This window comes from Elephas maximus, chromosome X (assembly GCF_024166365.1).
Source record: "Elephas maximus indicus isolate mEleMax1 chromosome X, mEleMax1 primary haplotype, whole genome shotgun sequence".
Lineage (NCBI taxonomy): Eukaryota > Metazoa > Chordata > Mammalia > Proboscidea > Elephantidae > Elephas > Elephas maximus.
The window spans coordinates 138,696,546-138,714,094 of NC_064846.1; the positions used below are offsets into that span (position 1 = coordinate 138,696,546).

Here is a 17,549-nt window from a genome sequence, read left to right on the forward strand (position 1 = left end):
GTGTGTTCATATCCTTTGCCCACTTCTTGATTGGGTTGTTTGTCTTTTTGTGGTTGAGTTTTGACAGAATCATGTAGATTTTAGAGATCAGGCGCTGGTCGGAGATGTCATAGCTGAAAATTCTTTCCCAGTCTGTAGGTGGTCTTTTTACTCTTTTGGTGAAGTCTTTAGATGAGCATAGGTGTTTGATTTTTAGGAGCTCCCAGTTATCGGGTTTCTCTTCATCATTTTTGGTAATGTTTTGTATTCTGTTTATGCCTTGTATTAGGGCTCCTAATGTTGTCCCTATTTTTTCTTCCATGATCTTTATCGTTTTAGTCTTCATGTTTAGGTCTTTGATCCACTTGGATCTAGTTTTTGTGCATGGTGTGAGGTATGGGTCCTGTTTCATTTTTTTGCAAATGGATATCCAGTTATGCCAGCACCATTTGTTAAAAAGACTATCTTTTCCCCAATTAACTGACACTGGTCCTTTGTCAAATATCAGCTGCTCATACGTGGATGGATTTATATCTGGGTTCTCAATTCTGTTCCATTGGTCTATGTGCCTGTTGTTGTACCAGTACCAGGCTGTTTTGACTACTGTGGCTGTATAATAGGTTCTGAAATCAGGTAGAGTGAGGCCTCCCACTTTCTTCTTCTTTTTCAGTAATGCTTTGCTTATCCGGGGCTTCTTTCCCTTCCATATGAAATTGGTGATTTGTTTCTCTATCCCCTTAAAATATGACATTGGAATTTGGATCAGAAGTGCGTTATATGTATAGATGGCTTTTGGTAGAATAGACATTTTTACTATGTTAAGTCTTCCTATCCATGAGCAAGGTATATTTTTCCACTTAAGTATATCCTTTTGAATTTCTTGTAGTAGAGCTTTGTAGTTTTCTTTGTATAGGTCTTTTACATCCTTGGTAAGATTTATTCCTAAGTATTTTATCTTCTTGGGGGCTACTGTGAATGGTATTGATTTGGTTATTTCCTCTTCGGTGTTCTTTTTGTTGATGTAGAGGAATCCAAGTGATTTATGTATGTTTATTTTATAACCTGAGACGCTCCCGAACTCTTCTATTAGTTTCAGTAGTTTTCTGGAGGATTCCTTAGGGTTTTCTGTGTATAAGATCATGTCATCTGCAAATAGTGATAACTTTACTTCTTCCTTGCCAATCCGGACACCTTTTATTTCTTTGTCTAGCCTAATTGCCCTGGCTAGGACTTCCAGCATGATGTTGAATAAGAGCGGTGATAAAGGGCATCCTTGTCTGGTTCCTGTTCTCAAGGGAAATGCTTTCAGGTTCTCTCCATTTAGAGTGATATTGGCTGTTGGCTTTGCATAGATGCCCTTTATTATGTTGAGGAATTTTCCTTCAATTCCTATTTTGGTAAGAGTTTTTATCATAAATGGGTGTTGGACTTTGTCAAACGCCTTTTCTGCGTCAATTGATAAGATCATGTGGTTTTTATCTTTTGTTTTATTTATGTGATGGATTACATTAATGGTTTTTCTGATATTAAACCAGCCTTGCATACCTGGTATAAATCCCACTTGATCAGGGTGAATTATTTTTTTGATGTGTTGTTGGATTCTATTGGCTAGAATTTTGTTGAGGATTTTTGCATCAATGTTCATGAGGGATATAGGTCTATAATTTTCTTTTTTTGTAATGTCTTTACCTGGTTTTGGTATCAGGGAGATGGTGGCTTCATAGAATGAGTTGGGTAGTATTCCTTCATTTTCTATGCTTTGAAATACCTTCAGCAGTAGTGGTGTTAACTCTTCTCGGAAAGTTTGGTAGAACTCTGCAGTGAAGCCGTCCGGGCCAGGGCTTTTTTTTGTTGGAAGTTTTTTGATTACCGTTTCAATCTCTTTTTTTGTTATGGGTCTATTTAGTTGTTCTACTTCTGAATGTGTTAGTTTAGGTAGGTAGTGTTTTTCCAGGAATTCATCCATTTCTTCTAGGTTTTCAAATTTGTTAGAGTACAATTTTTCGTAGTAATCTGAAATGATTCTTTTAATTTCATTTGGTTCTGTTGTGATGTGGTCCTTCTCGTTTCTTATCCGGGTTATTTGTTTCCTTTCCTGTATTTCTTTAGTCAGTCTAGCCAATGGTTTATCAATTTTGTTAATTTTTTCAAAGAACCAGCTTTTGGCTTTGTTAATTCTTTCAATTGTTTTTCTGTTCTCTAATTCATTTAGTTCAGCTCTAATTTTTATGATTTGTTTTCTTCTGGTGCCTGATGGATTCTTTTGTTGCTCACTTTCTATTTGTTCAAGTTGTAGGGACAGTTCTCTGCTTTTGGCTCTTTCTTCTTTTTGTATGTGTGCATTTATTGATATAAATTGGCCTCTGAGCACTGCTTTTGCTGTGTCCCAGAGGTTTTGATAGGAAGTATTTTCATTCTCGTTGCATTCTATGAATTTCCTTATTCCCTCCTTGATGTCTTCTATAACCCAGTCTTTTTTCAGGAGGGTATTGTTCATTTTCCAAGTATTTGATTTCTTTTCCCTAGTTTTTCTGTTATTGATTTCTAGTTTTATTGCCTTGTGGTCTGAGAAGATGCTTTGTAGTATTTCGATGTTTTGGATTCTGCAAAGGTTTGTTTTATGACCTAATATGTGGTCTATTCTAGAGAATGTTCCATGTGCACTAGAAAAAAAAGTATACTTTGCAGCAGTTGGGTGGAGAGTTCTGTATAAGTCAATGAGGTCAAGTTGGTTGATTGTTGTAAGTAGGTCTTCCGTGTCTCTATTGAGCTTCTTACTGGATGTCCTGTCCTTCTCCGAAAGTGGTGTGTTGAAGTCTCCTACTATAATTGTGGAGATGTTTATCTCACTTTTCCATTCTGTTAAAATTTGATTTATGTATCTTGCAGCCCTGTCATTGGGTGCATAAATATTTAATATGGTTATGTCTTCCTGATCAATTGTCCCTTTTATCATTATATAGTGTCCTTCTTTATCCTTTGTGGTGGATTTAAGTCTAAAGTCTATTTTGTCAGAAATTAATATTGCTACTCCTCTTCTTTTTTGCTTATTGTTTGCTTGATATATTTTTTCCATCCTTTGAGTTTTAGTTTGTTTGTGTCTCTAAGTCTAAGGTGTGTCTCTTGTAGGCAGCATATAGATGGATCGTGTTTCTTTATCCAGTCCGTGACTCTCTGTCTCTTTATTGGTGCATTTAGTCCATTTACATTCAGCGTAATTATAGATAAATAAGTTTTTAGTGCTGTCATTTTGATGCCTTTTCATGTGTGTTGTTGGCAATTTCATTTTTCCACATACTTTTTTATGCTGAGACGTTTTTCTTAGTAAATTGTGAGATCCTCATTTTCATAGTGTTTGACTTTATGTTAGTTGAGTCGTTACATTTTTCTTGGCTTTTATCTTGAGTTATAGAGTTGTTATACCTTTTTGTGGTTACCTTATTATTTACCCCTATTTTTCTAAGTAAAAACCTAACTTGTATTGTTCTATATCGCCTTGTATCACTCTTCATATGGCAGTTCAATGCCTCCTGTATTTAGTCCCTCTTTTTGATTATTGTGATCTTTTACCTTTTGACTTCCATGATTCCCTGTTATGAGCATTTTTTTTTTCTAATTAACCTTAATTTGTTTTTGTGATTTCCCTATTTGAGTTGATATCAGGACGTTCTGTTTTGTGACCTTGTGTTGTGCCGGTATCTGATATTATTGGTTTTCTGACCAAACAATATCCTTTAGTATTTCTTGTAACTTTGGTTTGGTTTTTGCAAATCCTCTAAACTTGTGTTTATCTGTAAATATCTTAATTTCACCTTCATATTTCAGAGAGAGTTTTGCTGGATATATGATCCTTGGCTGGCAGTTTTTCTCCTTCAGTGCTCTGTATATGTTATCCCATTCCCTTCTTGCCTGCATGGTTTCTGCTGAGTAGTCTGAACTTATTGATTCTCCCTTGAAGGAAACCTTTCTTTTCTCCCTGGCTGCTTTTAAAATTTTCTGTTTATCTTTGATTTGGGTGAGTTTGATGATAATATGTCTTGGTGTTTTTCTTTTTGTATCAATCTTAAATGGGGTTCGATGAGCATCTTGGATAGATATCCTTTTGTCTTTCATGATGTCAGGGAAGTTTTGTGTCAGGAGTTCTTCAACTATTTTCTCTGTGTTTTCTGTCCCCCCTCCCTGTTCTGGGACTCCAATCACTCGCAAGTTATCCTTCTTGATAGAGTCCCACATGATTCTTATGGGTTCTTCATTTTTTTAAATTCTTTTATCTGATTTTTTTTCAGCTATATTGGTGTTGATTCCCTGGTCCTCCAGATGTCCCAGTCTGCATTCTAATTGCTCAAGTCTGCTCCTCTGACTTCCTATTGCGTTGTCTAATTCTGTAATTTTATTGTTAGCCTTTTGGATTTCTACATGCTGTCTCTCTATGGATTCTTGCAACTTATTAATTTTTCCAGTATGTTCTTGAATAATCTTTTTGAGTTCTTCAACAGTTTTATCAGTGTGTTCCTTGGCTTTTTCTGCAATTTGCCTTATTTCATTTGTGATGTCTTGAAGCATTCTGTAAATTAGTTTTTTTATATTCTGTATCTGATAATTCCAAGATTGTATCTTCATTTGGGAAAGATTTTGATTGTTTTGTTTGGGGGGTTGGAGAAGCTGTCATGGTCTGCTTCTTTATGTGGTTTGATATGGATTGTTGTCTCCGAGCCATCACTGGGAAACTAGTTTTTCCAGAAAATCCGCTAAAAAAAAATGCAGTCAGATCCCTATCAGAGTTCTCCCTCTGGCTCAGGCTATTTGGATGTTAATGAAGCCCCATGGGGAGGGTGGGGGAGGGATCAGAGAGATAGGAGAGTAGCACTTCAGAATATAGCCAGGGTTGCTTGTCTTGCTTGGAATGACTATTATATCTGAGATTCCCACGGGGCACGTCGCCTATGTGTGCTGGCTGTGTGGAGATTGCCCCCGGGGGGTCTGGCCCGCTGGAGTCACGGTCAGATCCTCCGCTGCCAGCCCCACACCCAACGTTAAGGATCCCCTGCTGGGACGGTGCACTCTTGACTCCAAAATCAGTCGCTGCCTCCCGGGGACTTCTCATCCCGCCAGCCGTGTCGCCGTGCCGCCTCAGAGAACCGGCTGGGCCCCCTCCCGGGGTTAGTTCAGGTGAGTGGAGCAGCTCTCCGTGCTTGTGCCGTGACTGTGTGTCCCGGCTGGGATGCTGCTCTCCCCGCTCCAATACCAGTCGCTGCCTCCCGGGGACTTCTCCCACTGGCTGCGTCGCCACGCCTTCTGCGCAATCTGGCTGGTCCCCCTCCCGGGGTTAGTTCAGGGGGGTGGAGCAGCTCTCTGTCCTTATGCCGTGCCTGCGCCCAGCCAAAATCCTGGCGGGACGTTTCCCCGGCTGGGACGCTGCTCTCCCCGCTCCAAGATCAGTCACTGCCTCCCGGGGACTTCTCCTACTGGCTGCGTCGCTATGCTGCCCACGTGAACCGGCTGGGCCCCCCCTGGAGTGAGTTCGGGGGCTAGGGCTGGGCCCCTTGTTTGTGCCGTTTGCTCCCCTGGGCTCTGCCCCAAATCGGGCACCGAAGGTTACCTGACTGTTATGCTGGCTCCAGGCTCTGAAAACAATCGCTGCTTCCCCATATTTGCTCGTTCTCCGTCTCTAAATCTGTGTTTGTTGTTCAGGGTTCGTAGATTGTTATGTATGTGATCGATTCACTTGTTTTTGTGAGTCTTTGTTGCAAGAGGGATCTGAGGTAGTGTCTACCTAATCTGCCACCTTGGCCCCGCCTCCTAAGTTTTTGTATGAGAAACTGACTTGAATTATAAATTTCCACATAGAGCACAATATAAAAAAGTACATTGTTTTTGCTCAAAAAAAAAAAAAAAAAAGCATCCGGGTGAGGACATATTCCTGGAATTACCAGAGGTAGAATACAAAAGATTAATATGGAGAAGTCTTCAAGACATCAGGAAGGAGATCAGGAAGTATGCAAAGAAGCCAAGGAACACACAGATAAAGCAGTTGAAGACATTAAAAAGGTTATTCAAGAATATACTGAAAAATTTAATAAGCTGCAAGAATCCATACAGAGACAGCAATCAGAAATTCAGAAGATTAACAATAAAATTTGAGAATTAGACAACTCAATAGAAAGTCAGAGTAGAAAAAGTGAGGGAATGGAAGTCAGAATTAGTGAGATAGAAGGTAAACACTTGTAGTCAATGAAAAATCAGAAAAAAGAACTTAAAAAAATGAAGAAAACCACCCTGACAGGGAACACAACAGAGAAAACCGGGTGGAGCAGGGGAAAAGTGGGATGCAGATCTCAAATTCTAGTAAAAAGACCAGACTTAATGGTCTGACTGAGGCTCAAGGCACTCCAGATGTCATGGCCCCCAGACTCTCTGCTAGCTTAAAAGAAGCCATTCCCATAGCCAACTCTTCAAAGATTAGACTGCACTATAAGACATAAAGTAATACCGGTGAGAACTGTGCTTCTTAGCTCAAGCAGACACATGAGACTATGTGGGTGGCTCCTGCCTGGAGGCAAGATGAGAAGGCAGAGAGGGACAGAGGCTGGTTGAGTGGACACGGAGAATACACAGCAGAGAGAAGGAGTGTGCTGTCACATTAGGGGGAGAACAGCCAGGGTTACACAGCAAGGTGTGTATAACTTGTATGAGAGACTGACATGAATTGTAAACTTTCACTTAAAGCAAAATAAAAAAAAAGAAAATCAATAGAATGCGGAACCGTTTTCATCTTTGCATGGGAGTATTTGTTTTTGCTCAAAAAACATCACATATTCCTACTTCATATTTTTCTATTAAAATGATTAAACCAATTAAAATCCCATAGGGTCACTAAACTTCCTGTTGAAATTTCATTCTGCACAGAGCTAAATCTCAATTCCCAGTATGTCCTGTCAACAGCATCCATACCTCAGGACGATAGCTTTAAGTCCAAGATAGCGAGGAGAACCACCAGCACTGAAAGTTAAAGAAGATTCTTGTCTGGCAACCTAAGTTTTCTTCAAAATGAAACTCATATCCATTAAAGGCACTCTAAGAATACCAACAAATCTACCCATAACACTGTTAAAATCAGGGCTTAATCATACCAGCATACAATGCATAAAAAAAACAAAAGCCTGAAAGGGAATTCAATGTATGATTGGCACTTTCAAAATCCCAAATCATGCAATCTCAGGTGGAAGAGCTTCCAGAGACCCTGTTCCTCCCTCCGCCTGAGGTAAGCCACAGATAGGTTTGAGCTATTCTTCTCCTTCATCAGAAAGAGGCTCTGTCTTCGTCTTATAGACATTCTTCATTCTGCCCATCCAATATGGTGGGTCAGCTCTTGGGCTTTTGTGATGCAGATGGGGATTGTGGGTAGTGAGTTTTAGGAGAACAAGAAATGAATAGCCTTTAATTAATCAATATTGGAAAGGGAGCAAAACCAGCTTAGAGATCGAGAGAAAAAAGTGAAAGAGAGTGAGCAAGTGAGCCAGGAGCCATGGGGACAGGGGGATGGCATCTGGGAAAAATTCTGGCTAAAATTGGGCATGGGGAAGTGCTGTGAGAACCTCTGGGACCAGTGCTTTTCACACTGGAGGAATCAGTCACCTATAGGGCCTGTGAAAACACAGATTACTGGGCCTCAAATGTAGAGTTTCTGACTCAGTGGGCCTGGGGTGGGCCAGAGGCTGTGCCTGTCTAACAAGCTCCCAGGGGCTGCTGCTGCTGGCCTGGGCCCACACAGGCTTGGAGAACACTGTGTGGGCTAGGCTGTTTCAAGAGGGCAAGGGCCTCCCTGTGGCTCCTCTTTGGACCTCCAGAGCCTAGCACACGGTGGGCCCACAGGAGTGAACAATAACATGCATCTCCCCGCCCCCTCCATATGTTCTGTTGTCTCGCTTGTCACTGCTGCACATGCGATTATCTGAGCCTGTCCATTTGACTCTTGCCCTCTAAGCTCTCATTTCACTTATCTCTTAATCCCCAGCACCTTCCGTGTGGGAGCTACTCGGATGTTTGCTGAATGAGCAGTAATGATTATGTCCCATCAAAAAGAAACCTCTTCATTTGTAGAACATTTTAACCTTGTATCAGAAATGCCTATAGAAACAAACATTTTTGAGTGCCTGTGTACCCACTGATCTGCTCAAGTTGTGGCGGAATACAAAGATAAAGGAAGGTGGCATCCCCCACTTCTCCCCACACCACACACACACACACACACACACACACACACACACACCTGCACACACACATTCAAGCTAAAGTGGATCTTTCCGCTAAATCCCAACAGTGCTCTGTTTCTTACAGCCCTTTCAATCTTTAAGAAGCATTAGGGTCCTTCCCTGTCTCCTTTTGGCCTTCGAGTGTGTGTATGAAGCTCCACCCCACAAAGGCCCTCTCCCATATCCCCCCTTTTCAATCCACCTATCAGGACACAAGCTTCTAAGGGGCAGGGCCTACGTCCAATATCTTCTAGATGACCCTAAAGGCCATGCACTGTACTTTGTACACAGTAAGCACTCAATAAATGCTCTGAGTTCAAAAAAGGGGTGCAGTAGCATAGCACCCTGTGCACACATTTCCCACAATCCTGGGACAGCATCAGGACAAGAATGCTCATGCTCGCGGCTGGTTCTGTGACCTGACCCACTTAACAATTTCTAAGCCTCAGTTTCTCCATATTTATGAGGGAATGACAGCACCTTCCTGGAATGCTTCCCCTTGGGACTTGCCCTCTTGGAACTTATCATCAGGCTGTGAGAAGTCCAAGCCACCAAAGGTCACCTGTCAGTGTTCCAAAGGGGTCACCTGTAAATGCTCCAAACAGCAGCCATGGCCGGGTTCCAAGCCAACACCCAGCACCAACCGCCAGCCTGGGAATGAGCCAGTTGAGCCTCTGGCCCAGCAGGGCCCCAGATGACTCCAGCCACCTCTGCCTCTGACTGCAACTTTCCAGCATTTCCTGAGCACCCAGGACACTGGGCTTAGTTCCGGCGCCACACCCTGATGGCTGAAGCTCATCTGCTTCTAGACCCCTGACCTCGACCGGCAGCTGCGCTACTCTGCTATTGACCGCCAGCTGCACTACTCTGCCAGAACTGACCTCATGGTTGTTCTTCACAACACAATGAGAAATTGCTAGAGCTACTGCCCCAGACAGAGGAGTACCACGCTCAGCACCGACTGCCAGGAGCGGCCCCTGCATCTTCTCCTTGACCAGCTTGGTTTCACAAACTGCAACCTTCCAGACTTCCTGAGAACCCAGCACACTGGGCCCAGTACCGGCGCCAGCCCCTGATGGCTGAAGCTCATCTGCTTCTAGACCCTTGACCTCGACTGCCAGCTGCGCTACTCTGCCATTGACCGCCAGCTGCACTACTCTGCCGGAACTGACCTCATGGTTGTTCTTCACATCACTCTGAGAAATTGCTAGACAGACAGACAGAAGAGCACCATGCTCAGCACTGACTGCCAGGAGGGGCCCCTGCAATTTCTCCTTGACCAGCTTGATCCATGGAGTTTCGGCTGCAGCAGTCACTGCCCAGAGTGGCCAGGGAACAGGGCCAGAAGGACAAAGGGACTAAGAGCCCAGGAGACAGGCTTGGACTAATTAGAGACAAGCCACCACAGACAGAAAGGGGGCACCTGACTAATTGTCCACCCTTTTTTGTACCAGTGAGCTGTTCTGAGTTAGAGGGATTCCACACAATCTCTCTGGACATGGCCTGTGGCTCGAAGCAACCAGCTATTTGGCTGCAAAGTTGTAGTCTGCTTCTACTTCCTCTGCTTCCTTCTGGGGCTCAGGCTCCTTTTCGCCTGCTCTCAGTTCCCTGGTTTGTACTCCTCAATGAAATGTTGGTGCTTGTAAAAATGGAGGGATGCTTGTACACAAATGATCATAGTAGCATTATTCATAACAGGCACCAAGTGGAAAGAACCGAGGCTCCTGCCCCCTTTCCCCTTGCTCTCAGTTCCATGGGAACGTACCGCTCAATAAAATGTTGGTGTGTGTAGAAATCCAGGGAAGCTTGTACACACATGCTCATAGCAGCATCATTCATAATAGCCACCAAGGGGAAACAACCCAAATGTCCTTCAACTGCTGAATGGATTAATAAAATGTGGCCTGCCATAGGCTGGAACTTCACTCAGCCCTAAAAGGGAATGAAGATGGGATGGGGGAAGGGGGAATTGGGAAGGACTGCCAGTCTGTATGCGGCTTCTTTTTGGGGTGACTGAAATATTCTGGAATTAGATAGTGGTGATGGTTGCAGAACATTGTGAATGTACTAAAACCCACTGGATGTTATACTTTAAAAATGGTATTATATTATGTGAATTATATCTTAATAAAAATTGGTTAAAAAAAATACAACCTTAGGGTAGGTTCTAAAAAAAGGATTAATCCCCTAGCCTGTGGCCTCCTTCCCACTTTCATGGTTTGCTTTCTTATTTTTATTTTCTTCCTAAATATCCAGATGATGTATCTGGTTCCAATAAAGCATTTTTAATAGAATGCAAATGTATGTGGTTCATCTGGGTGTTAAAATTAATATGCATTCCTGTAGAGTGTCTTTGCCTTACAATTCCAAGTGTTTTGCTGTAATACTTGATAAATTTGGGGAGCAAAAATGAGTGTTGGTAAGTTGAAAGAAAAATAAAACTCAGCTACTCTTTGTTTAAATAAAAAAGGAAGAAGATGAAAAAAATCGCAATAAATGGTTGTGATACAAATCTGTCATGATGATAAAATGCAATGATCCACGTGAACAACTTTTCATAAAATAAATGCTCATTAAATGTTAGTGGCTACTGTTTTCTTGGGGGGGGTGTTATATTTCAAGATGAAAGAAATGGAGGCTCCAAAAATTCAAGTGGCCATCCTAGGTCAAATTAAGTGGGAGGATTCTAATTGTTATTATTAGTATTTTAATTATCAAGAGATCAGAAGTCAGGAGGCACACTTCTACAGAGTGGGCCCATGCTGGCTCCTAGAACACCTGATTTCATCATTTATGAAGTGATGAAATGTTTCCAAAGGGATAGGACAAGGCCACCTGATGATGTGTCCACCTGTACAAAGGAAACCTTTTGGACAGAAGGTTCCCACCTGGCTGGAGAAGAGAGCTCATGGGAAAGTGTGTTTTTCTTTTTTCTTTCTCTGACCGTCCAGCGGTTGTCCTGGCGCCATGCATTGTGCCAAGGCTTCCCTACCTAGCACCTAACCTGGCACACCATTCAATCTCCCTGAGAGTTGCAATGGGACAAATGCACAGAGAGTGGGTGGGAAGTGGCATCATCCAGTAAGCATTTATTCAGAAAGACTGGAGCCAAGGTATGGTCCCTAAGTGAGGACTGAGAAGATGACTCATCCCAGAAGAGAGAGGGCCCCATAGAACCCTGCCCCTGCTGTTAGCCCTGGGAGGCTCCAGACAGGGGTGGTCAGAAGTGGCTTTCCCCAACTTCTGCCTCAGGAGTCTAAGGGCAGTGAGTTCCTTGGTCTGAGGGGTGTGGCCAGACCTGGAGAGTGAGGAGTCCCAAACACTGCCTGGAGTCCAGATATAGAGCTTCAATAGGGTTTGAAGGGTCTACCCACCCCACAATGTAGGGAGCCACACACAGCTACACCCTGGAAAGAAAACAGTCACCCTTCTTTCCATCCCCCCTCCAGGGGGCAGCAGTGGTGTCCGCTAACTTCTGCCTTGAGGTATTTGGAGGTGAAGGCCTGTACTGAGTGCTACAGACTCAGGTCAGCAGAAGGGAGAGCCCCAGGACTGGTTACCTGAGAACCTGAATGAGGTATGTGGAAATCACCCATCCTGGGAAAGTTGGGCCATCATAGAGTAGAGCCCCGTCTCTTCTGACAGCCCTGGGAGACCCTGGAATAACTGTCCGACTGAGGCCCCGCTTACTTCATCCCCGGGAATCTGAAGGTAGTGAGGGCCTTGGTTGGAAAAAAGAGGTCTCAGGTTAGCAGAAGGAAGATTTCCAGGCCCTGCCAGGTGTCAAGGTAAGATGTTGAGTGAGGACTGAGGGTATCACCAATCCCGTAAAGGAAGGGACAACCCAGATCTCTTTTGTCAGTCCTGGGAGGAGGGTGTGACTGGGAGTAGCTTTCACTGACTCACCTCAGAAATCTGAAGTGCCTTGGGATGATGAAGAAGACCTCAATTCAGCATTGGGAGTAGTTGCAGGCCATTCAAGGTTTCAAGGTAAGACACTGAGTGTACTGAGGGGCCACTCACCCCTGAATAAAGGGAGTCCCCCAGATAAAAGCCTAACCCCTGCCATCAGCCCTTGGAGCCCCTAGAATGCCTATCCAGACTGACTCGCCCCTTGACTTTTACCTGGGACATTGCAGAGAGGTGAGTCCTGGTCTGAGAAGTGCTGCCTCAGGTGAGCAGAGAGAGGTGTCCTAGGCCCTGCCACCAGGAGCCAAAGTAAGATGCTGAGTGAGGGCTGAGGAGATCCCCCACCCATGAAGGGAGGGGCCCCTCAGAACTCTGTTGTCAGCCTTGGGAGGAAGGGGTGAGGTGATTGGGAGTAGCTTCCCCTGACTTTTGCCTCAGGAGTCTGATGGTGGTGAGGGTCTTGGTCTGAGTGGTGTGGCCTCAAGTCAGCAGAAGGAGGAATCTCAGATGCTTCCTGGAGTCAAGGTAAGATGCTGAGTGGGGATTGAGGGAACCATGGCTCCAGAACAGTAAGGGTCCCATAGAGCCTCACCTCCGCTGTCAGACTAAGGTGCTTCCTGACTTTGACTGTGGGAGTCTGAGGGAAGTGAGGGCCTTGTAAGGGATACTACCTTAAGTCAGCAGAGGAAGGAGACCCAATTTCTGTTAGGGGTCAAAGTGAGGACTCTGAGTGAGGATTGAGGGGATCACCCACCTCAGAACAACAGGGCCCCCACAGAGTCCTGCCACCTGCCCTTAGCCCTGAGAGTGCCAGGCAGGTATGGTATGATGAGTGGTCCATTCACTTCTTCCCCAGCAGTGTTTGTCACCCCTCTGGCTTTCCTCTCTGGGAGTCTCTGGGGAAGTTGTCAGTGTGAGGTGCTCCCTTACTTCTTTCTTTCTCTGTATCCCAGGGAGATTAGGGCCTCTTTCTGAGGTGATAGGCCTTTGCTCAGGAGAGGGAGAAGTCCCAGATCCTCCCAGGAGTCACAGTGGGGATTCTGAACAAGGACAGAGAAGACCACCCACCTCAAAACAGAGGGGACCCTGCAGAGCCTGATCTTACCTGCCCCTGTTGGCAGCTCTGGGAAGCCTTGAGCTGGGCTGGCTGAGTGCAACTTGAAGAGCCTTCTCACTTCCTCCTTCAGCTTTTTATAGGACAGAATAGGAGACCTCTGTGTCCCTAAAGCACTGCCCTTAGGAGAAGACAAGTGGAGGCAGCTTTCATCAGAGCCGCTGTGGTTGAGTGTACCAGCTGAGGCCACTCACATTCTCCTGTTCTCCCTAGGTTATACCCATACTCCTGCCTACTGCCATCAACAATAGTGATCATGTCTCAGGGTCAGGAGGGTCCACGCTGTACACATGAACAACACCTTGAGGCCTACAGTGAGTCTGAAGGCTGGGAGGCTGCACAAATCATCAAAGCTTTGAAGGTCATCAGTCCCCCCTCCTCCCATAGTCTAATGTCTGGCAACATGGAAGAGGTTCCTGCTGCTGAGACACCCAGTACTCACCAGGATCCGTGGAGTGGCTGCTGTTTCTCCACTGCTATCACAACCAGCTCATCAAGCAAATCAGATGAGGGCTCCAGAAGCCCAGACAAAGGGGAAAGTCCAATCACCTCACATTCACCACAAGACATGGAAGAACCGCCGATAGGTCCTCCAGACGAGATGGTACCTTTGGTGGTGCAGTTCTGCTGTACAAGTATCAAGTGAAAGAGCTGATCACAAAGGAGGACATGCTGGATATTGTTATCTAAGAATTCAAGGATGACTTCCTTGAGTTCCCCAAGAGAACCTCTGAGGGCATAGAGCTGGTCTTTAGCATTGATCTGAAGGAACTAGAGCCCAGCAGCCACTGCTACGCTCTCACCAATAAACTGGGTCTCACCTTTGATGCGAGGATGAGTGGTGATGAACGCATGCCTAATAGAAGCCTCTTGATAATTATGCTGGGCACGATCTTCATGAAGGGCAACTGTGCCACTAAGGAGGAGATCTGGGAAGTGCTGAATATGATGGATCTATATTTTCAGGGGAAGTACTTCATTTTTCGGGAGCCCAGGAATTTCATCACTAAAGATTTGGTGCAGGAAAAGTATGTGCAGTACCGGCAGGTGCCCAACAGTCATCCTCCATGCTATGAATTCCTCTGGGGGCCAAGAGTCCGTGCTGAAAACCAACAAGATGAAACTCCTGGACTTTTTGACCAAGATCCATGAGTCTAACCCCGGTTGCTTCCCATCTCAGTATCAGGAGCCTTTAGAAGATGAGGCAGAGAGAACCGAAGCCAGAATTGAAGGCAGGGCTGGCAGTACTACCTTGGCCAGTGCAAGTTCAAGTGACAAGCCCAGCAGCTTCTCCCACTCCTAGTCAAGTCTGAGAAAGATTCTTGGCTTTGTCTTTGAAGAAAGCAGTCAACCTTGTAAGCAGTGGAGAGCCAGGGTGGGGCTTGAGGGAACACAGTGTATATCATCTTTGTGTTCCTGTTTTATATGGATAACTTGGAATTTATCTTCCTTTTTTGTTGTTGTTTTGTTTTCAAAAGTTGTTTAATATAATGGTTACTTAGCTTTAAAATAAAAATTTATGAATGATATTGGTCATACATTTGTTGCTGTTTATGAAGTTTCAGAATAAGTATTTTGCTTGTTCGCAAAACAAATTGGGAAACTGACCATCTTACATTATGATTTGGAAAAAAGACAACATGGCATTGGGATAGGCATTGCCTTGGAAAGGTGAAAGGACTCAGCAGTAAAATAGTTTCCCAGCTCTTTTCAAGAAATAGAGAAAAATACTAAAAGATGGTCAATTCTTTGCTTCTCTTATCCCTTTTAGTCTGTTGTTCTATAAAGTCAAATGATGCATGGATTTACTTAGTTTACTTAAGAATGTATGAGGAATAAATCTTGGTATATTAGAGCTCATGCTCACTGGCCCGTTTATTCCTTAAACATTAATTGAGCATCTGCTCTTTGGAAAGCACTATGTTAGTACTGGGGATGCTAGGATAAACAAGACTAAGCACCTGCCCACGGAATTTCAGAGTCTAGGAGCCGCAATCATGTAAAGACAATGGAGAGTATCCTTCAAGTTCAAAAGAAACAGTAAAAAGGAGTAAGGAGATGGGGATGGGGGAGTGCACTGGAGAGCAGTAAAGTGGGAATCTCTAAGACACGGCATGCTGGTCCTTGGGAACCTACAGCTCCTTCAGTGGGAGGTAATTTTAAATTAAGCTGGGTGGTGGGCTGGATGAGACTGTGGGAGTGATGAGCAGGCGTGAATCTCAGAGTTGAGAGCAAACCTGGAACGGTAAACTCCTCTTAGCAATTACTTTGTGGTCATGGGTAAACCAGATTCCATCTGGGACAAGAATTGAAGGTGTCCTGTATTCTTGTCCCAGTGCAGTTGGACACAGTGCTCAACATAGTCATTCCATGGACATCATCTTCAAGGAGCACTTAAGAAATATGGGTAATACTTTCTTGAAGAGAGATACCGAGAAGCCACTGGGCTGGTCCTCTCTGCCCTGGCTGGAACAACCATAGCCCACTCTACTCAGGAATTGTACAGTATAATTTGGCAAACTGTAAGGAAGGCCTAAATTTTTGGTGGGGGTGAATGAGTGAAATAGAGCTGGAATCGCTGGAAGGGCAACTGGGAGGGAGGGAAGGAGTTGGTCCTTGACACAAATTCTAGGGTTATGAGTTGGTATCCAGTTGGAAAACACTCTCTCAAACCCAAATTAAATAATGTATCCTCCAATGTGGATGATTTACTGAGGTTTTCCTGCTAACCACCATTTTCGACTGATTTAGTGTGCCATATCCTAGTGGATATTCTCTTACATCTCCAGGATAAATAAATCCCAGAGGTGAAGGTGTTAGAATCTCGGGTCAAAATAATCATAGTGATAACTGCCAATCATTTAAAAGCCAATGCATGCTAGTCACTGTGCCAGGTGCTTTAGAAACATTACACACATTCTAACTGTCCTAGGAGATAGGGCTTGTCAAACCCACTTCACAGATACAGAGTGTAAGTCTCAGAGAGCTTGGGAATATGCCTGAGTTCACACGGCTCACGAGTGAACAAGCTGGGATTAAATCTCCGGTCTGAGTTCCTCTAGAGCCCACCCTGTTCCACTCCTCATGACCTGAGGCAGACCTTCTGCCTCTGAATTCATTTTATCCTATCACTACTCCATAATGCCACTCAAGGGATGAAAAGAAGGACCTTATAGCCACAGTACGAAAAGCAGATGAAAAGAAGGAGGTGAAAGTGAGAATCAAGCACAATTTGGGGACTGTCTGTTCACTTCATTTACCTAGGGTCCTGCTGCCCCATGGTTCTTTGAGAGCTGGCTCTGCCCAGGGGCTGGCATTTTTGTCCACTCCAGCTCTTTGCCACCTTACAGTGTCCTTCCTCTGGGTCTTCCCCAGTGTGCCCTCCTCTCCAGACTTTAACCTGACCTGCTACTGTGGAGGCTGCAGCTGCTCCCAGTGGTACAGTCAGCCCAGAACCAGAATCACCTGCCGGCCCCCAATTTAGAGCATTCCAACTCTCTGTAGATGTTCCCTGGCTGCCCCCCACCTTGGAACCCTTCTGATGCTAAGAATTAAAGAAAAAAAAATTCAAGAAAGGAAAAAGCCACCATTATAGGACTTACGATCAGTACAATCAACTGGTCAATGACAGCCTCACTCCAATACTATGAGTCTGAAAGTTGGCAAATCAATGACAGCCCCGGACTTCTGAAAGTCAGCCAGTCAGTGACATTGCCCCACCCCAGTCCTGAAAGTTAGCCAATCAGTGACAGCTTCATGCTTCCGGAGAGCAGCAAATCAGCATGCACCTCACTCTGGTGGCTGTGCTTCTGAAAGTTGTCCAGTCCCTACCATCCTAACTGTAGTGACCACAGGAAAACAGGTGAACCGTGTCTCTAAATGCTCCTCGTTCTGAACGTCAGCCGACCCCTGAGTCCCCAGGCTAACCAAAACCTTATAGGATCAAATCTGGCTTTGTTAGAGAAAACTGCATCTTACAAAAACCACTCACCTTGAGGCAAATGAGAATTTAACTTTTTTTTTTTTTGGTTGCATCAGATATCGGGTTCAATTTACTATTTATTACTCTGAAGGTTCACAACCCTATTAACCATTCAACTCGTGTTTACTGACTTGGGCGGACTTATGATTGACAGACACACTGATGTGGTTGTAAGATGTTCAAGTTCAATCTTTCCAATTCTTGCGTGGTTGCTGTTATCTATTGTGTGTGTGTGTGTGTGTATTTAAACCCCAAAATGCCAAAACGCAAAGGTAAATTTGGTGATGAATTTTCTGAACAGTGGACACTTGTT

General features: G+C 44.4%; 1 protein-coding gene across 1 annotated transcript; it reads left to right on the top strand.

Moving 5' to 3' along the window:
- Positions 1-13,657: 13,657 nt before the first annotated feature.
- Positions 13,658-14,406, top strand: LOC126068802 (melanoma-associated antigen B16-like). The gene is made up of 2 exons (XM_049871499.1): positions 13,658-13,858; positions 13,954-14,406. Exons 1-2 carry the CDS (start codon positions 13,658-13,660, stop codon positions 14,404-14,406), a joined length of 654 nt encoding a protein of 217 aa, XP_049727456.1.
- The last annotated feature ends 3,143 nt before the right edge of the window (positions 14,407-17,549 follow it).